At 44.8% G+C, this 20,766-nt stretch overlaps 1 protein-coding gene across 1 annotated transcript in view; it reads left to right on the top strand.

Annotated features, from left to right (window-relative positions):
- Bltp2 (bridge-like lipid transfer protein family member 2) overlaps nucleotides 1-20,766 on the top strand; it is a 38,682-nt gene that overhangs the window by 6,709 nt on the left and 11,207 nt on the right. The window contains exons 12-27 of the mRNA XM_070027300.1: nucleotides 1,177-1,295; nucleotides 1,399-1,562; nucleotides 1,714-1,972; nucleotides 2,910-3,115; nucleotides 5,008-6,100; nucleotides 6,778-6,969; nucleotides 7,111-7,313; nucleotides 7,465-7,583; nucleotides 7,701-7,921; nucleotides 8,556-8,746; nucleotides 8,865-8,964; nucleotides 9,104-9,306; nucleotides 12,233-12,527; nucleotides 15,900-16,057; nucleotides 17,257-17,463; nucleotides 19,533-19,632. Coding sequence (XP_069883401.1) covers nucleotides 1,177-1,295; nucleotides 1,399-1,562; nucleotides 1,714-1,972; nucleotides 2,910-3,115; nucleotides 5,008-6,100; nucleotides 6,778-6,969; nucleotides 7,111-7,313; nucleotides 7,465-7,583; nucleotides 7,701-7,921; nucleotides 8,556-8,746; nucleotides 8,865-8,964; nucleotides 9,104-9,306; nucleotides 12,233-12,527; nucleotides 15,900-16,057; nucleotides 17,257-17,463; nucleotides 19,533-19,632 — 3,830 coding nt within the window. The remainder of the gene's footprint in view (nucleotides 1-1,176; nucleotides 1,296-1,398; nucleotides 1,563-1,713; nucleotides 1,973-2,909; nucleotides 3,116-5,007; nucleotides 6,101-6,777; nucleotides 6,970-7,110; nucleotides 7,314-7,464; nucleotides 7,584-7,700; nucleotides 7,922-8,555; nucleotides 8,747-8,864; nucleotides 8,965-9,103; nucleotides 9,307-12,232; nucleotides 12,528-15,899; nucleotides 16,058-17,256; nucleotides 17,464-19,532; nucleotides 19,633-20,766) is intronic.

Here is a 20,766-nt window from a genome sequence, read left to right as displayed (position 1 = left end):
TGTGTGTGTGTGTGTGTGTGTGTGTGTGTGTGTGTGTGTGTGTGTGTGTGTGTGTGTGTGTGTGTGTGTGTGTGTGTGTGTGTGTGTGTGTGTGTGTGTGTGTGTGTGTGTGTGTGTGTCCTCTTGATGCTAGGCAAATTCCATGCCCCCAGCTCTTAAATATATATTTTATTGTTCTTCCCCAAATCTTAATCTTAGAAGCAATCCTGTTTTATTATATTTTTGTGTCAGTTGGGGGCTTGAACTCTGGGCCTGTGCTCTTCAGCTCCCACAGTGCTACTTCCGGTTTTCTGGTGGCTAATTGGAGATAAGGGTCTCATGGACTTTCCTGCCCGGGCTGTCTTTGAACCGCGGTCCTCAGATCTCAGCCTTCTGAGTAGCTAGGATTACAGACATGAGCCACTAGTGGCCAGTGCAATCCTATTTTATATATTCCCCCATCAGATTAGACTGCTTGATGGCAGGAAGATGTCCTTTTCTGTGTGTCCTCAGTTCCCACAGTGCCTTATACAAAACAAAAATTTGTTGAACTTAAATTATAAACAGTGTCTTGTCTTACCTACCTTAGGTTCTAGGTGTCAGTGTTCGGTCTACAAAGTGATCTTGCAGTATGTTGGACTTAAGGTTAATGGCTTGAAAGTGATGCTTCTTGGTTGTATTAGGTTGAGTCAGCCAGGTGCTGGTGGCTCACATCTATAGTCCTAGCTGCTTGGAATGCTGATAATTTTGAGAATCAAGATTCAAAGTCAGCCCAAATAGACAAATCCATGAGACTCCTACCTCCAATTTAGCAAAAAGCTGAAAGTAGAGGTACAGCTCAATTCGTAAAGCAGCAGCTGTGAGTAAAAAATTTGAGCAAGAGTGTGAAGCTCTGAGTTAAAGCCCTAGTATTATGCCAAAACAATAAAAAGAGAGGAAGAAAAAAGAAGAAAGACTGAATTATGTGATAGTACTGATTTTCACTGAATTTGGCTATGAAAATTGCAATTTCATGTTGTTCAACCTGATGTTTTTCTGGGGTTCCTGCAAGTTACTATTGGGACTAACAGCATGCTGACAAGCTTAGTCTTTTACTGTTTAGTCATAGTTCATCCTAAGAATGATAAAAATATATAATCATTACCTTGATTTGAGCAGTTACTATCTATCAAACAATGATAACTTGTTCCTGTGTAGAGTCTTCCCCCAGATCCTGGCTCCCATCATCTTTGGCACTTCCATCTCCAATGTCAATATTTCCATTCAGCTTGGAGATACACCACCTTTTGCCTTGGGATTCAATTCCATTTCTCTGGGTAAGACTGGGATGGAAAATAAAGAAGAATTTGTTCAATAGTGGAGCTAGGCCTAATTGATGGCCACAGTGGCTCAGAGAAATTCTTTCCCACCTTTTTTTAGATTACCAGCACCTCAGGCCACAAAGTATCCATCAGCGGAGTGTGCTAACTGTGGATCATCTCTGTTGGCGTGTGGGCAGTGACTCCCACATTCAGCGAGCACCACATCCACCTAATATGCATGTTTGGGGTGAAGCGCTTGTCCTGGACTCCTTCACACTACAGGTAGATAGAGGCTTTGGTTGAGTAGGGGTTCATATATGCCTGTCCAGACATGCTTTAGAACACTGGCAATTATCTTGATAGTATGTGATAAGTCAGAGTATGACAAAAATTGTATCTGCATGCATTCAATGCAGTCCTGCTTCTTTCCTAGGGTAGCTATAATCAGCCTCTTGGCCTGTCTAACACCAAGTCAGATACCCTCTTTCTTGATTGTACCATCCGAGGACTTCAAGTAGAAGCTTCAGATACCTGTGCTCAATGTCTGTCTCGTATCTTATCCTTGATGAGTCCACAATCTGGGAAGTCAGTTGTCTCTAGGGAATCTTCATTTGGAGAATCTGTGACATTACTGTGGAAGGTGGACTTGAAGGTGGAGAATATGAATTTGTTCACTCTTTCTGCCTTGGTTGGTAAGTGGGTCAGGAGGGCCTGTGCTGACATGGGTAAACTAAGCAGATTATGCTGTTCAGTCTCCTTATTTGAGGAAGGTAATTATCTGTAATTTTTTTATATTGAAGTGATGAAATACTGAAAGTCCTATAAAACTGTTGGACTTCTTGCTGTTTTAAGGACTTATGAAAAATACATATCAAGTAAAACATACAAAAAAGTGACTTAGCTTTGATGTCAAGAGAATGAGACCTACTTATGTCATTATTTTTTTTCCTCAAGGCAGGGTTTTGCTTATACTTCAGTCTGGGCTCGAGTTTACTATTTAGCCCAGACTATCATTTTTTTTTTGTCGGTCGTGGGGCTTGAACTCTGGGCCTGGGCGCTGTCCCTCAGCTCTTCAGCTCAAGGCGAGCGCTCTACCACTTGAGCTACAGCGCCACTTCCAGTTTTCTGGTGGTTTATTGGAGATAGGAGTCTCACGGTCTCTCCTGCCCGGGCTGGCTTTGAACCGCGATCCTCAGATCTCAGCCTCCTGAGTAGCTAGGATTACAGGCGTGAGCCACCAGCGCCCGGCTAGCCCAGACTATCATTGAACTTGAATTCCCTAAGCTAAAGTCTCTAAAGTGCTAGGATTGCAAGTATGCACCACCACACCTGGCTGCTGTATGGTTTCTTGTTTTCTAGTATATTTAGTTCTAGGAAACAGTGTATATATCTCTGGACAATTTGTATGAGTCAGGGAACTTCTTTGGCTTTGCTGGATACTGTTAAAGAGAGGAAAGGGAAAATTTACCTAAGACATGAGAAATAAATTTAGGAAAGGTTTGGAGAACAAAGATAACCAGAGTAAGTGGAATAAGGAAGGAGAGTAAGGAATAGGAAAGAAGGAGAGTGAGGACAGAAGTTGCCATTTTAGAGCTGAGTACCAAGATTGACATGGTTTCTGGATATTAGGTGCTTTGGAGGTACGACTGGACACACTGACTATCCTGGGCAGTGCTGAGACCTCCACCGTGGGAATTCAAGGGCTTGTTCTTGCACTAGTGAAGTCAGTTACTGAGAAAATGCAGCCCTGTTGCAAGGCTCCTGACATCCCAACTCCAGTGCTCAGCCTCTCCATGCTCTCCCTTACCTATCACAGCAGCATCCGCTCTCTAGAGGTAATGTACCTGTTGGGAGGTGAGGCTAGGCTGAGTTTTCCTGCCATCTAAAGCCTTTCTCTGTGTTTATCTTGTGTTGTGAAACTTAAGGGGGGGAAATTGCACCAAGTATTTTTTGGTTTTGCCAGGATGGGGATTTGGACTCAGGTACTTAAGCACACTTCGTTTGCTTATTCATTGCTCACAGTTGGCACTCTACTATGTGAGCCATGCCTCTAAGCCCAGTTTTTTTTGCTGGTTATTTGGAGATAGAGTCTTGCGGACTTTTCTGTCTGGGCTGGCTTTGAATTGTGATCCTTGGAGTAGCTGGCATTACAGACACTTTTTACTGTGGAATTGTAAGTATGTGCAAAATTAGAGAGAATATTTAAACATTTATGTGCCTAGCTTTGGTAATTACAACTTATTGTTAACTGGTTTAAATTATGCTTCTTCTAGTCTGTCCTGCTCCAGGTTTGAGGAGAGAGATACCAGACATATACTTTCAACTATAAATAATACAGTATAAATTTCTGAAAAACAAGAGGCAATAATCTGGTATTATTTTCTTCAAGTTTTGGCTCTTCAGAAGGCTAGAAGGAATCTGAGGATAGAGGCATTCACTTTTTTTTTTTTTTTTTTTGGGTCAGTCATGGGGCTTGAACTCAGCCTGGGCGCTGTCACTGAGCTCTTCAGTTCAAGGCTAGCGCTCTACCACTTCAGCCACAGTGCCACTTTCGATTTTCTGGTGGTTAATTGGAGATAAGTCTCATGAACTTTCCTGCCCAGGCTGACTTTGAACCGTGATCCTCACATCTCAGGCTCCTGAGTAGCTAGGATTACAGGTGTGAGCCACCAGTGCCCAGTGCATTCACAGTTTTATTTATGTTTGTATGTATTTATTTTTATTGTGAAAATACCATACAGAGGGGTTACAGTTACATGGGCAAGGTAATAAGTACATTTCTTATCAAGCATTGTTGCCTCCTCCTTTGTTTCCCCTTCCCATCCCTTCCCATCCCACCCCACCACCCCCATTTACAATTTTTGAGAGGCTTTCCAGTATTTGTTTTCTCAGAGTATAATGTGTAGGAGGTCTTTTTAGAGGAAGGTGGGCTTTTTTTTCTTTCTTTTTTTTGGGGGGGTCTGGTTGTGGGGTCCGAACTCTGGGCCTGGGCTCTGTCCCTCAGTTCTTCAGCTCAAGGCTAGCGCTCTACTACTTGAGCCCCAGCACCACTTCCAACTTTTTTCCTTTTTGCTTATGTGGTGCTAAGGAATTGAGCCCAGAGCCTCAGGCTTGGAAGGCAAGAGCTCTACCACTTAGCCACCTTCCCAGCCCCTGCTTTTTTTTCTTGTTTGTCAGACTTCTCCTTCTTTTAGAAACAAGAGGTTCCTTTTTTAGAGATTAGACTTTGAGAGAACTTACCTCTTCTGAAATGTAAATTTTCATTATCCACTTAGCCAGTCAGAACTGACTTTGTCTTTCAAGCTTTACAAAGATTCATTTTCTTCTTTGAGGTATACTTTCACCTAAGACAGTTGCTGGATTGTGTTATGGGGCAAACAATTTAAGATGCAAACAGTTCATGAGACATTTCAAATTGCAATGGTTACTAGAATATAGCTACGAGTGTCTGCTGGACATACTGTGGTAGATACCATAATATTAAAATGCCTGGCTCCTACTCTCAGACAATTTAGTATACAGTTGAGAACTAAAAGGTAAGTGACAACTGTTAGCTCAGCATATTAGCTCTAAGGGGAACCAAGCAAGGCAGTAATTAGTATGGTTAATTACAGGATAGACTTGTGGATGGAGATGGTTCTTGAGCCAGTTATGCACGTATAATCCCTGCTGTCTATACTGTACTGAGACATGGTAACCGATAAATTCTTTTTCTTTCACTCCAAAGGTTCAATGTGGCGCAGGACTGACCTTACTCTGGAGTCCCCCAGATCACATGTACCTGTACCAGCATGTCCTAGCTACCCTGCAGTGCCGAGACTTACTAAGAGCCACTGTATTTCCCAAGGCAGTTCCATCCCTTGAATTGGAGACTCAAAAAACCAATTCTGAGCCACAAGATCGTCCCCCTGAGTCATCTCTACCTAGGCGGCTGCTAAGCCTGACACTGGAAGTGAACACAGCTAAACTGACAGCTTTTGTAGCTGAGGACAAGTTCATTACCCTAGCTGCAGAGAGTGTGTCACTGAACCGGCATGGAGCTTCACTGCAGGCTTATTGCCCAGAGCTGGCTGTTGGCTTTGATGGTAATAGCATTTTCAACTTCAAGGAGGTGGAGGTACAGTTGCTACCAGAGCTAGAGGAGATGATCCTTCACCGGAATCCCTTCCCTACACTGCAGACCCTCCGAAATCGTGTTTGGCTCCTCTCCCTTGGGTCAGTTTCAGTGGAGTTCCCTTATCAGTATGATTTCTCTCGAACTCTGGATGAGGCCCTGGGAGTGCAAAAATGGCTGAAGGGGCTCCATCAAGGGACTCATGTATGGGCTTCTCCAAGCCCAGCCCCACTCCCACCTGATCTTCTCCTGAAGGTTCAGCACTTCTCATGGGTTTTTTTGGATGACATTTTTGAGGTGAAACTTCATGATAACTATGAACTGATGAAGGATGAAAGTAAAGAAAGTGCCAAAAGGCTGCAGCTGCTGGATGCCAAAGTGGCTGCCCTTCGGAAGCAGCATGGAGAGTTATTGCCTGCTCGAAAAATTGAGGAGCTCTATGCCTCTTTAGAACGAAAAAACATTGAAATCTACATCCAGCGCTCCCGTCGTCTCTATGGCAACACACCCATGCGCCGAGCACTGCTCACTTGGAGCCTGGCAGGGCTAGAGCTGGTAGCTCTGGCAGATACCTCTTTTCATGGACCTGAGCGTGTGCTAGAGCAGGTTCAAGAGCTTGATCCAGGAAGCCCTTTTCCTGCTGAAGGAATAGATCTTGTCATTCAGTGGTGTCGCATGCTTAAGTGTAGTGTTAAGACTTTCCTGGGTAAGTAGTGTTTTCCTTATTTGTAGTGCCTGCTGTTGGTGATGACAAACAAGTTTATATTAGGAATTGTGGCTCTTTGGGGGTGGGTGGAATGGGATAGATAGGCTCCCCTTCCCTGTTTTTGTTCCTGAATTTCACCCTGAAACTGCTTGGCTGACAAAGAGACAACTAGAACAGTCATCTTTTTTTTTTTTTTTTGGTCAGTCATGGGGCTTGAACTTGAGGCTTGGACACTGTCCTTGAGTTCTTTTGCTCAAGGCTAGCACTCTACCATTATGAGCACACTTCCGGTTTACTAGTAGTTAATTGGAGATAAGAGTCCCAGGGACTTTCTTAGCGAGGCTGACTTTGAACCACAATCTTCAGATTTCAGCATTCAGAGTAGTTAGAATTACAGGTGTGAGCCACCAACGCCAGTCTTTAGAACAGTAATCTTTTCTTTCTTTTTTTTTTTTTTTAGAACAGTGATCTTTAAAGTTATTGTGGCTCTTGCATCTCTGTGCTCTTCTTCTCCAGAGTCTCTGACTTTTCTTTACAAAGTGTTGTTACTTAACCCATTGCCAGCCTTCATCTCACAGTTGACTGAATGTGGATGGGTAAAAGTGGCAAAGAAAAACAGTGCCTGAGAATGCTAAGACAATCACTGAATAGCCATTGTATATTCCTTATAACAACAGTTCGGATCAGAGACTATCCACGGTACCTGTTTGAGATTCGAGATTGGCGGCTTATGGGTAGACTTGTGGGCACTGAACAGAGCGGTCAACCTTGCTCCCGTCGACGTCAGATACTACACTTGGGACTTCCATGGGGTAATGTGGCAGTAGAGAGGAATATGCCACCACTCAAATTCTACCATGACTTTCACTGTGAGTAGAAGGGATACTTGGTTTGGCTCTGGGGCATTTCTGGTGGCTGAGGTGGGAGGTAAGTGGAGACCTTTTGGGGTGAAGGAGGGAGAGCAGGGTGAAGTTATGTAATAACCTATTGCCTTTGTTTTTCTATCCCAGCGGAAATCTTCCAGTATACAGTGGTATGGGGCCCATGCTGGGATCCAGCCTGGACACTGATTGGCCAATGTGTGGACCTCTTGACCAAGCCCTCAGCTGACCCCAGTCCACCTTTGCCCTGGTGGGACAAGAGCCGCCTTTTGTTCCATGGGGACTGGCATATGGACATTGAACAGGCAAACTTGCATCAGCTGGCCACTGAGGTGAGATGTCCCCTAGAGTCATTTTCTTATTAGGATGATGATATGATTGGGACCTGTGTAGCATCTGGGGGAATGAGAGAAAGGTCCTGATTTGGGAGATGGAAATGGTATTTGTACCCATACCTTACCATGTTCTTGGGGGTGGTTATAGGATCCATACAATACAACTGAAAACATGCACTGGGAATGGAGCCACCTTTCTTTTCACTGGAAACCTGGTCAGTTTGTGTTCAAAGGTGACTTGGATGTCAACGTGAGAACAGCCTCTAAGTGAGTAGAATGAAGGGTGGAGCCTCGGCAGGGTGGGAGCTTCAGGGTGGAGGGAGAGGGGAAGACCTAAGGGGAAGTGACCAGGTCACTGAGGGCCGGGGCTCCCTTGTGAGGCAGGTATGACGACTGCTGCTTCCTTTACCTGCCTGACCTCTACATGACGCTGGACCTGCAGTGGCTGTGCCATGGGAACCCTCATGATCACCACAGTGTCACTCTGAGAGCCCCAGAGTTCCTACCTGAGGTGCCCTTGGGCCAGCTCCATGACTCCTACCGGGCCTTTCGCTCAGAGAACCTCAATCTCTCCATCAAGATGGATCTGACTCGGCACAGTGGGAGTGAGGCTTGGGTCTGGGGTAATGGGGAGGAAGGGCTTGAAGGATGGGCTTGGACACGGAGGGCTTACTTCTGCTTGAAGGAAGGAGAGGGAACACAAAGGAAGGCCAGAGAATTTGGTTAAATCTTTTTTCCCTAGAGGGTTAGTATCTTTTTGGACTGCTACACCAATATCATAAATTGGGTGATTAGTGAACAACAGACATTTGATTCTCACATCCTGGAGTCTGGAATGTTCAAAATCCAAGTTCTGATAGGTTCAATCTGGTGAGAATATAACCCTCATAGATTGCACCTTTTTGTTGTACATTCACATAGTACGTGCATGCGTGTGTGCTGGTCCTGGGGCTTGAACTCAAAGTCTGGTCACTGTCCCTGAGATTTTATGCTCAAGGCTAGCTCTCTACCACTTGAACCACAGCCCCATTTCCAGAAAGCCCAATTCTTAATACCTTCATCTAGGGGTTTAGGATTTCCAACATGAGAATTTGAGGTATATAAACATTCAGACTATAGCAGAAGGTGAAAGCATAGCTCCTTGCTATAGGTGGCGACTTGTGAGGCTGAGTGGGTGGGTTTTAAGCTTTTCTTATATGTTCGGCCACAGCTAAGATATGTGTATTTTTCCATTTCAAGCAATATCCCAGCCCCGAATTCTGCTATATAGTAGTACTCTGCGCTGGATGCAAAACTTCTGGGCAACTTGGACTAGTGTCACAAGACCTATTTGTAGGGGGAAGCTCTTCAATAACCTGAAACCCAGCAAGAAGAAGCTTGGCCAGCACTACAAGCAGCTTTCCTATACTGCACTTTTTCCTCAGCTGCAGGTCAGGTTCTTGACATCTTAACTTTTGTGCCCTTTCCTTAGTTTTCCTATCTTCTAATCAGGCCCCTTAATTATTCCTCTCACCATCCTTTCTTTATTCTTATGATTTCTTGCCACAGGTGCATTATTGGGCTTCCTTTGCCCAGCAACGGGGCGTCCAGATTGAGTGTAGTCAGGGCCATGTCTTCACTCGGGGGACTCAGCGGCTTATTCCTCAAGGTAAGATCAGTCTTTCCCTTCATATTTTCCTAGCCTGTTCCTTATCTTTTTCCTCTTTCTTGTCCATTTCCTTCCTCTTTAACAGCTCACATTATCCTTCCATACTTCTCTGCATGGACCCTGTGCTTCCTTTTCACAGCAGGTACAGTGATGCGGCGCCTCATCTCTGACTGGAGTGTGACTCAGATGGTGAGTGACCTAAGTCAGGTGACTGTTCACCTGATGGCCTCGCCCTCCGAGGAGAATGCTGATCACTGCCTTGATCCCTTGGTAACAAAGACCCACCTGCTGAGCCTGTCTTCCCTCACCTACCAACGACACAGCAATCGCACGTCTGAGGAGGTATTAACTTACAGTCTTTTGTACCTCATTTACTTTAAGTATCTTTCTCTGCTTGGACAAAATATTATAGACTACTACTGAAGGCTGCCAGCATGGTCAGATTCTAGTGGGGCCTGTCTCTCTGACATGCAGGTGACTGCCCTCCATCCACAAATGGCACTAGGGATGGGGGAATGATAAGGAGTGCAAATGTGTGAATGGGTTCTGGTGTCTCTTACAAGAGCATTAATCCGAGCTAGGCACTGGTGACCCACACCTGTAATCCTAGCTACTCAGGAGATTGAGATCTGAGGATTGTGATTTGGAGCTACCCTGAGCAAGAAAATCCATGAGACTGAAAAAAAGAAGAAAGTAGAACTGTGGCTTAAATGGTGAAGCACTAGCTTTAACCTACAATAACAAAAAAAGCTCAAAGATAGCGTCCAAACTCTTGAGTTGAAGCCCCAAGAGCAGCTCAAAAAACTAAAAGAGCACTAATTCTATCATGAGGCCCCATTCTCATATCCTCATTTAAACCTAATTACACTGGGAATTAAAGCTTGAACATGAGTTCAGGCGCACACAATTAAGACCATACTTAAGCTGTGTTCCTAACTATATTCCAAGTATGTATGTCATTAATTTATGATACCCATTTGATTTAGTTATATTGTGTCCTCCCTCACTTCTTTTGGAGACAGGTTTCACTGTGCAACCCAGGCTGGCCTTAAACTTGAGATCTTCCTGTCTTAATATTATGAATACAGGTATTACAGGTGTGCACTACTACCATTCCCAGCTAGTATTATCATGCTAGCTAGATCTTTCTTTGAAAATACCTAGCCTGGGGTTGTAGCTCAGTGGTAGAGTCCTTGTCTAACATGTATACTGAGTTCAATGTGTAACACACATACACTCAGTGACCCCCAAATTCCTTTCCTCTTTCTCCTTTAACAACTTTTTTTTTGCCAGTCTTGGGGCTTGAACTCAGGGCTTGGGCATGGTCCCTGAGCTTCTTTTGCTCAAGGCTAGCACCCTACCACTTGAGCCATAGCACCACTCCTGGCTTTTTCTGTTTATGTGGTACTAAGGAATTGAACCCAGGACTTTGTGCATGGCAGGCAAGTATTTTACCACCAAGCCACATTCCCAGACCTAACAACTTTTTCTTTCCCACCTATTACTGAGAGTTGAACCCAGGGCCTTATGCATATTAGGTAGATGTTCTACTAATGAGCTATATTCCCCAAACCCTTCTCCTCCTTTAAAGGTAGTGTCTTGTCCTTCAGGAAATAGCATAACAGGTTTTTTTTGTTTTTTTTTTGTCGGTCGTGGGGCTTGAACTCTGGGCCTGGGCGCTGTCCTTCAGCTCTTCAGCTCAAGGCGAGTGCTCTACCACTTGAGCTACAGCGCCACTTCCGGTTTTCTGGTGGTTTATTGGAGATAGGAGTCTCACAGTCTTTCCTGCCCGGGCTGGCTTTGAACTGCGATCCTCAGATCTCAGCCTCCTGAGTAGCTAGGATTACAGGCGTGAGCCACCAGCGCCTGGCTAGCATAACAGTTTTTAACTAGCACCTTATTTAATGCTGACTTTTTCCAACTAGGGAATGACTTTAAATTGAATTTTTTTTTGTTTTTTTATTATATTTATGTTATCTCCTTTTTTTTAATATTTGAAATTGAACTCTCAAGGTCTCCTGTTCTCACCTCTTTCTTTCTTTCTTTCTTTCTTTCTTTCTTTCTTTCTTTCCTTCCTTCCTTCCTTCCTTCCTTCCTTCCTTCCTTCCTTCCTTCCTTCCTTCCTTCTCTTCTTTCTTTCTTTCTTTCTTTCTTTCTTTCTTTCTTTCTTTCTTTCTTTCTTTCTTTCTTTCTTTCTTTCTTTCGTCCTGGGGCTTAAACTGGGCCTGGGTGTTGTCCCTAAACTCCTTTCTGCTCAAGACTAACACTCTACCATTTGAGCCATAACACCACTTCCAGCTTTTTCTGTAATTAACTGGAGATGAGTCTCATGGACTTTTGTGCCTGGGCTGGCTTTGAACCTCGCATGATCTTCAGATCTTAGCCTCCTGAGTGGCTAGGATTACAGGCGTGAGCTATTGGTGTCTGGCTATTTATTTTCTTATGACATGGTCTTATTACATATGTATTCCAGCTGGCTTTTAACTCTCAAGTCTTCTGCTTCAGCCTCCTGAGTGCTGGTATTACTAGCTTGTTACCATGATAACCAGCTTAATTTAAAATTCTGTCATTTAGCTAGGTGCTAGTGGATCGTGCCTCTAATCTTAGCTACTCAAGAAACTGAGATCTGAAGATTGTGGTTCAAAGCTAGCTCTCACAAGAAAGTCTGTGAGACTTTTATCTCCAATAAAACAAAAAAAAAAAAAACCAAAACTGAAACTAGAGCTATAGCTCAAGTGATAGAATTCTAGCGTTGAGCATAAAAAAACTCAGGGAGCCGGGCGCTGGTGGCTCACGCCTGTAATCCTAGCTACTCAGGAGGCTGAGATCTGAGGATCGCGGTTCAAAGCCAGCCCGGGCAGGAGAGACCATGAGACTCCTATCTCCAATAAACCACCAGGAAACCGGAAGTGGCGCTGTAGCTCAAGTGGTAGAGTGCTCGCCTTGAGCTGAAGAGCTAGGGACAGCGCCCAGGCCTGGAGTTCAAGCCCCATGACCGACAAAAAAAAAAAAAAAAAAAAAAAGCTCAGGGACAGTGCCCAAGCCCTGAGTTCAAGCCCAATACCAGCAAAAAATAAAATGTGTTAAAAATAGTTAGAATGTAATGTAATATACCAGCTAAGACTGCTTTGTTTTTCTTCTCCAGGACTTTCTGTCTCCTCCAGTACAGATGTCTTATTTAAGAAGCTTGTGTCTTCCCATCTGGAATACAGAAGCAATGGTAGTAATGTTCGTCCATGTTTTGCTGAGGTTCTTTTCTGTTTCTTAGGAGCTCTCTACTCGAGATGGAGATCCTGCCTTTCATACACACCAGCTGTACTTGGTAGATTTACGGATTTCTTGGACAACCGCCAACCGAGACATTGCTTTTGGATTGTATGATGGCTACAAAAAGGCTGCTGTACTCAAACGTAATCTCTCTACTGAGGCCTTAAAGGGCTTAAAGATTGACCCTCAGATGTCAGCCAAAAAACCAAAGCGAGGTGTTCTAACTAGTGACCCAGTCCCACTTCATGTCAACACTCCTAACTTCAGTGGACGTCCTGATAAGGGATCATCAGGAGGTAGGCTAGGGTAGACAAGACTCTGTGGGTTCAGGTTTAAAACATGGATATGGGTTTGGATAAATAGGCATGGGTTTTGAGAAGGGTTTGAAAAAGTCTGAATCATGTCTGGATCTATCTAGATGTAAAGATAAAACTATTGTGTTTCCATATTAAGACACCTTAGTGTGATAACTAATGATATAGGGGCATTAACAGGTTTGATCCTGGGCAGGGAAGGTGGCTCAGTGGTAGAGCTCTTGCCTTGCATGCATGAGGCTCTGGGTTCGATTCCTCAGCACCATATAAGAAAAAAGAAAAAAGCCGGAAGTGGCACTGTGGCTCAAGTGGTAGAGCGCTAGCCTTGAGCTGAAAAGCTGAGGGACAGCGCCCAGGCCCAGAGTTCAGGCCCCACAACTGCACCCAAAAAAAAAAAAGGTTTGATCCTGTGTCCAAGAGAAGAGGATCAGATAGAGAGCTGGGGTGAAAACAGGATGAGTAAGGTAAAGAAGTGTAAAGGGTTAGAGAATTGTTTGGGGTTTTTTTTGGTGGGTCGTGGGGCCTTAACTCTGGGCCTGGGCGTTGCCCCTCAGCTCTTCAGCTCAGGCTAGTGTTCTACCACTTGAGCCACAGTGCCACTTTTTCTGCTTATGTGGTGCTGAGGAACCAAACCCAGGGCCTCATGAATGCAAGGCAAGCACTCTACTGCCGAGCCACCTTCCCAGCCCCATGTTTGTTTTTGTTGTTTTTACAATACAGTATAAAACTCAGGTGAATGCTGTACCACTGACCCTATTTCTTTTTTTTTTTTTTTTTGACCCTATTTCCCCTCCCTTCCCCTCCCCTCCCTTCCCCTCCCCTCCCCACCCCTTCCCTCCCTCCCTCCCTCCCTTCCTCCCTCCCTCCTTTCTTTCTTTCTCTCTCTCTCTCTCTCTCTCTCTCTCTCTCTCTCTCTCTCTCTCTCTCTCTCTCTCTCTCTCTCTCTCTTTTTGGTGTGTGGGGGTGGGGTCTTGGAGGTTGAAATCAGGGCCTGGGTGCCATGCTTGAGCTTTTTTCCTAAAGCTAATACTCTGCCATTTTGAGTGACAGCTGCACTTCTGGTTTTCTGGTGGTAAGTTGGAGATAAGAGTCTCAGAAACTTGCCTGCCCTCCTGAGTGGCTAGGGTTACAGACAATGCGCCACCATGCCCAGCTGTTTTTCTTGTTTATTTTGGTACTGGGATTTGAACTCAGAGCCTCCTGCTTGCTCAGTTTGCTTGCTCACTTGAATCTCTCATGCAGCCCAGCTTTTTTACTTGTTATTTTGGAGATGACATCTTAAGGACTTTACTTGCCAAGGCTGGTTTCAAACCACAGTCTACCACATCTTAGATCACATAGGTGTGAGTTACTGATACCCAGCTCTACTGAAAGTTTTTGCATAGAGATGTGTCATTAGTTTTACTTTTAGAAAGATACATCTGGCAGTGATGTGTAGGAGGACTGGAGGGGAAGAAACTGGAGGTAGAGAGGTAAATTAGGAAACATGGTGTCTCACAAGAAGCACCAAGCGTTGGAACAGGTAGAAGCAGTGAGAATGGAGATGGGATGGGATGTTATATGTATTTAGGAGATTGGCTTCTGATTGGGAGGATGAGTTAAAGCAGGGGGAAAAAGATAACTACTGAAGTTTTTGAGTCTGTTGACTGATGTTGTTTACAGTAATGTAGAAATAGGAGAGTCAGATTAAACAGATCTGAGAGGTGAAGTTTATGCTGAATTTGTGGCTGTAGTGGGACATCTACATGAGTCTAACAAATGGTTTGAAGTAAAGGTCATAACAGTAAACTCAATATTCAGGAGGTGAAAAGAGGAGGATTGTGCTTTTGAGGCCAGTCTGGACTACATAGTGAATTTAAGGCCAGCCTAATACACATAATGATACCCTGTTTCAAAAAACCAAGGATTGCCGGTGCCAGTGGCTCACTCCTGTAATCCTAGCTACTCAGGAGACAGATCTGAGGATCACAGTTCAAAGCCAGCCTGGGCAGGAAAGTCCATGAGACTCTTATCTCCAATAAACCACTCAGAAAACCGGAAGTGGCACAGTGGCTCAAGTGGTAGAGTGCTAGCCATGAGCTGAAGAGCTGAGGGGTAGCGTTCAGGACCAGAGTTCAAGCCCCATGACTGACAAAAACAACAACAACAACAACAACAAAGATTGCCCATAGCTAGTGGCTCATGCCTATAATCCTAGCTACTAAGGAGGCTGAGAGCTAGAAGATCAAGGTTCAAAACCACTGTGGAGCCGGGCACTGGTGGTTCATGCCTGTAATCCTAGCTACTCAGGAGGCTGAGATCTGAGGATCAGAGTTCAACCCTGGGAGGAAAGACTGTGAGATTCCTACCTCTAATAAACCACTAGAAAACCGGAAGTGTCGCTGTAGCTCAAGTGGTAGAGTGCTTGCCTTGAGCTGAAGAGCTGAGGGACAGCGCCTAAGCCCAGAAGTCAAGCCCCATGACCAACAAAAAACAAAACAAAAAAACCCACTGTGGTCAGTAAAGTCCTAGAGGTTCTTCAATTAATCAGCAAAATGTGAGACTGGTGATGTAGTTCAAGTGGTGGAACACTAAAAAAATAAAAGCCAAGCAAGAATGCAAGGCTCTGTGCTAGGCTCCTGTGGCTCATGCCTATAATCCTAGTTACTCAGGTAAAGAGTACATTTCTTTTTGGGGTCCGGTCGCGGGGCCTGAACTCTGGGCCTGGGTGCTGTCCCTCAGCTCTTCAGCTTAAGGTAGCGCTTTACCACTTGAGCCACAGCACCACTTCCAGCTTTTTTTTTCTTTTATGTGGTGCTGAGGAATCGAACCCAGGGCCTCATGCATACAAGGCAAGCGCTCTACCACTGAGCCACCTTCCCAGCCCAATCCTAGTTACTCAGGAGGTTGAGATCTGAGTATCATGGTTTGAAGCCAGCCTGGGCAGGAAAGTTGTGAGACGCTTATCTCCAGTTAACCACTAGATGCTGGAAGTGGAGGTATGGCTCAAGTGGTAAAGTGCTTGCCTTGAACATAAAAACTCAGGGACAGTACTCAGGCCCTGAATTCAACCCCCAGGACCAGCACCAAAAAAAAAAAAAATGGTAATCCTGTTTTTTGCCTAAGAGAAAATACTTACCCAGCATTTCTGTTTCCATTACTGAATCTGTTACTGTTATTTAACGTTGAAGAGAAAATGAAATGCCAATTCTAATTTTCACTTTGGAGCTCAAAGGTTGGAAGGAGTGGATTGGACTAGAGTTTCAGGTGGGAAGAATGTATTCTAGCCAGGGAAATTGAGAAGGAAGATCAATTTGGCCCTGCATATGTCCTTTCACTTTCAAACTGTGACCTTATTTCCTGTTTCTTGTACAGGTGCTTACATGTTACAGAAGCTTATTGAAGAGACAGATAGGTTTGTGGTATTCACAGAAGAGGAGTCAGGTATGAGTGATCAATTGTGTGGCATTGCTGCCTGCCAAACGGATGACATATACAACCGAAACTGCCTTATTGAGCTGGTCAACTGCCAGGTACCTTCTTTTTACAGAGCACCCCAGTATTGGTAGATCATTACCATATCATATTGCTTATCCTGCTTGCCTCTTCTCCCCTCTTTTTTTTTTTTTTTAATGCCAGTCCTGGGGCTTGAACTCAAAGCCTGGCCACTGTCCTTGACCTTCTTTTGCTCAAGGCTAGTGGGCTACTACTTAAGCCACAGCTTTACTTCCAGCTTTTTTTTTGGTGGCTTTAGTGGAGCTAAGAGTCTCACAGACTTTCCTGCCTAGGCTGGCTTTAAATTGTGATATTCAGCTCTCAGCTTCCTGAGTATCTAGGATTATAAGCCTGAGCCATCAGTGAGTGGTTCTCTTTTTTTTTTTTTTTTTTTTTAAGTCTGTCATGGGGCTTGAACTCTGGGCCTGAGCGCTGTCCCTCAGCTATTCAGCTCAAGGCTAGCATTCTACCACTTGAGCCACAGCACCACTTCCGGTTTTCTGGTAGTTTATTGGAGATAAGAGTTTTACGAATTTTCCTGAATTTTCCTGGCTTTGAATTGCACAATCCTCAGATCTTAGCCTCCTGAGTAGCTAGGATTATAGGCCTGAGCTACTGGTACCCGGCTCTCCTCCCTTTTTTTTAACATAAAGTTCTACTATGTACCTGAAGCTTATCTCAAACTTCTTGATGAGAGTCATCAATCCCAGTGTTACTCCTCCTCTAAACTGTAGTGACCATCTACTCGACCAGCGAGGAAAAACGACCACCACACCAGGAGTCTTCTCAGATCACGCTTTATTGGAGAGCCTTTTAGTTGTAGGAGAGCTTGGGCGCGAGAGAGCGTGCACCCGAAACACAGCCGCTTATATAGGAGAATCGGAACGCGGGTCTTTCTATTGTTGGTCGCCTGCCTTTCACCGTCACCAGGTGTCATGGGATTGGCTGGGGACTCTACCTGGCTCATGCACGCGCACAGCCCAGGCGTCCCGCCAAGCACCGTCTGGGGTGGTTACCTCAAAGCTGCAAGGGAGTGGGCGGAGTCTTGCCTCGGCTCCCTACATAAACAATGGTGGATAGAGCACCAAAAATATTTTCGTACCTGCTTCCATGTCTAAAAGCCAGTGAAGTTCATTAATAAACCAAAACTAGACCCAACTGCAACAATTGATGGCTTACTTTCATTAGGCTTTTCATCTTCATTGGTAGCTTAACTCTGCTTCTGTATCTTGCATAGATGGTTCTTCGTGGAGCAGAGACAGAAGGTTGTGTCATTGTATCAGCTGCCAAAGCCCAGCTACTGCAGTGCCAACACCATCCTGCTTGGTATGGTGATACATTGAAGCAGAAGACGTCATGGACTTGCCTTTTAGATGGCATGCAATACTTTGCCACCACTGAAAGCAACCCTACTGAGCAGGATGGCCGACAACTCTGGCTGGAGGTTAGCAGAATTTGGTTTTTGTTTTGTTTTTTTGGTGCTGGTCCCGGGGCATGAACTCAGTCCTGAGCATTATGCCTGAGTTGTTTTTTTTTTTTTTGGGGGGGGGGGACCGGTCGTGGGTCCTGAACTCTGTCCCTCAGCTCTGCAGCTCAAGTCTAGCGCTCTACCACTTGAGTCTCAGCCCCACTTCTGGCTTTTTTCTTTTTGCTTATGTGGTGCTGAGGAATCGAACCCAGGGCCTCAGGCATGCAAGGCAAGCGCTCTACCATTGAGCCACCTTCCCAGCCCGGTTAGCAGAAGTTGGGAGACTTGTTAAATCCCTAGTTTTCTATTGTTACTCCTTCTACCAGAACAGTTGGAAGACTTGATGATAATATGAGTTGCTTAACAGAATAATAACTCATTGAATGTCAGTAGTCCTCTCTGTGCTATGAGCACATAATATATAGTTTTTGATACTCATTTACCAGCAGCATTAGAGTAAAATGGATTCAAGCTGATCACTATTTTGTGCCTGTCTTGGGAGTGGAACTCCCAGCCTGGGTTCTATCCTTAAGCCTCTTTTGCTCAAGGCTAGCATTCTACCACTTGAGCCACACCTCCACTTCGGGCTTTTTTTGTAGTTTAGTGGAGAAAAGAGTTTCACAGCCTTTCCTACCTGTGCTGGCTTTGAACTGCAATCCTCAGATCTCAACCTCCTGAGTAGGTAGGATTATAGGTGTGAGCCACTTGTGCATGGTTGGGGCTTTTTTACTTTTTTTTTTTTTTTTTGCCAGTCCTGGGGCTTGAGGTCAAGGCCTGGGCACTATCCCTAAGCTTCTTTTGCTCAAGGCTAGCACTCTACCACTTGAACCAGTGTACACTTCTGGCATTTTCTTTGTATGTGGTGCTGAGGAATCGAACCCAGGGCCTCATGCATACACTCTACTACTGAGCCACCTTCCCAGCCCCATTATTTATTAATTATTGTACCAATATTAGGGCTTAAACTCAGGACCTGGGCGCTGTCTGTTAGCTTTTCACTCAAGGCAGATAGATGCTTTACCACTTGAGCCATAGCTCTACGTTCAACTTTGTGGTGGTTAGAGATAAAAGTCTCGTGGACTTTCCTGCCTGGGCTAGCTTGGAACTACTGTCCTCAGATCTCAGCCTCCTGGGTATGTAGGATCACAAGCATGGCCCACAGGTACTACCTTTAAATCAAGCTTTTTTTTTTTTTTTTTTTGTCGGTCATGGGTCTTGAACTCTGGGCCTGGGTGCTGTCCCTTAGCTCTTCAGCTCGAGGTGAGCACTCTACCATTTGAGCCACAGCACCACTTCCAGTTTTCTGGTGGTTTATTGCAGATAAGATTCACAGAGGGCTAGGAAGGTGGCTCAGCGGTAGAGCGCTTGCCTTGCATGCATGAGGCCCTGGGTTCGATTCCTCAGTACCACATAAGCAGAAGAAAAAAAAAGCCGGAAGTGGTGCTATGGCTCAAGTGGTAGCGCGCTAGCCTTCAGCTGAAGAGCTGAGGGACAGTGCCCAGGCCCAGAGTTCAGGCCCCACGACTGGACCCCCCCCCAAAAAAAAGGGTTTCACAGAAACCAGGCACCAGTGGCTCATGCCTATAATCCTAGCTACTCAGGAGGTTGAGATCTGAGGATCACAGTTCAAAGCCAGCCTGGGCAGGAAAATCTATGAGACTCTTATCTCCAATAAACCACTAGAAAACCGGAAGTGGTGCTGTGGTTCAAGCGTTAGAGTGCTCGCCTTGAGCTGAAGAGCTGAGAGACAGTGCCCAGGCCAAGAGTTCTAGCCCCATGACCAAAAAAAAAAAAAAAAAAAAAAGAGTTTCATAGATTTTCCTGCCCGGGCTGGCTTTCAACCACAATCCTCATCTCAGCCTCTGAGTAGCTAGGATTACAGGCCTGAGCCACTGGCTCCTGGCATAGATGAGAAAAGTCTTACTGGATTGTCATCATATATGCAGTTTGTCATTGACTGAAGCACCATCACATGGTACATAATTCTGAAACATAGAGGTCTGTGACCTGATTGGAGCTAAAGATGCCTGCATCTCTATCTTCAGGTGAAGAATATTGAGGAGCATCGACAGCGTAGTCTGGACTCAGTCCAAGAGCTGATGGAGAGCGGGCAGGCAGTGGGAGGCATGGTTACTACAACCACAGGTCAGTTCTCTCCCTCCACATGATTACAAGCAGATATATTTCTAAAAAAGGACCTCTTTCCTACTCTTTGCTTTTTTTCTCCTCCTTGAGGTGCTGTGGATTGATCCTAGGGCATTGCACATATTAGACAAGTACTTTCCCGCTTAGTTTTATACTTAGCCAGTTTGTTTGTTAAGTTTCATGCCCATTCTGGAGCTTGAACTCAGATCTTAGTTACTATCCCTGAGCTTTTTTTTCGTTTCTTCGTCTTGGGGCTTGAACTAAAGGCCTGTGTGCTGACCCTGAACTTCATTTTGCTGAAGGCTAGTGCTCTACCACTTTGAGCCACAGCTCCACTTCTGGCCTTTTGGTACTTAATGGAAGATAAGAGTCTTGCAGACTTCCCTATCTCTGAACCAAGATTATCATATCTCAGCCTTCTGAATAGGTAGGATTACAGGTGTGAGGCACAGGCACCCAATCTGAGCTAGCCCAAGTTTAGCGTTCCATCATTGAGCTGCCCCTCAAAAATTCTGGAATTTTAGTAGTTAATTGGATGGATTTTCCTTCCTTGGTTGGCTTTGCACTATGGTTCTCAGCCATGAGCCACCAGTGCCTAGTCTTAGCCTGACATATTACTCTTTAGGCTTATTATTATTATTATTATTATTATTATTATTATTATTATTATTATTGGCAGTACTAGTTTGAACTTACAGCCTTGAACTTACTAGGAAGATACTCTACTCTTTTAGCTGAGTACTGAGCCCTTTTTGCTTTAGTTACTTTTTTGTTGTTGTCGGTTGTGGGGTTTGAACTCTGGGCTTGGGCGCTGTCTCTGCGCTCTTCAGCTCATGGCTAGTGCTCTATCACTTGAGTCACAGCGCCACTTCCAGTTTTCTAGTGGTTAATTGGAGATAAGAGTCTCACGGACTTTCCTGCCTAGGCTTGCTTTGAACTATGATTCTCAGATCTCAGCCTCCTGAGTATCTAGGATTACAGGTGTGAGCCACCGGTGCCCAGCTTTTAGTTACTTTTTGAAAAGGGTCTTCATTTTTGTCTGGGCTCAGCATTGAAGTGATCATGATCATCTTATCTATACTTCCCATGTAGCCAGGATTAGACACATTACCACACCCAACTTATTGTCATGAT

This window comes from Dipodomys merriami, unplaced genomic scaffold (assembly GCF_024711535.1).
Source record: "Dipodomys merriami isolate MVZ:Mamm:240054 unplaced genomic scaffold, mDipMer1.0.p SCAF_19, whole genome shotgun sequence".
Lineage (NCBI taxonomy): Eukaryota > Metazoa > Chordata > Mammalia > Rodentia > Heteromyidae > Dipodomys > Dipodomys merriami.
The sequence above is the reverse complement of the archived record's forward strand: the minus strand, read 5'-3'. Positions and strand labels throughout refer to the sequence as shown.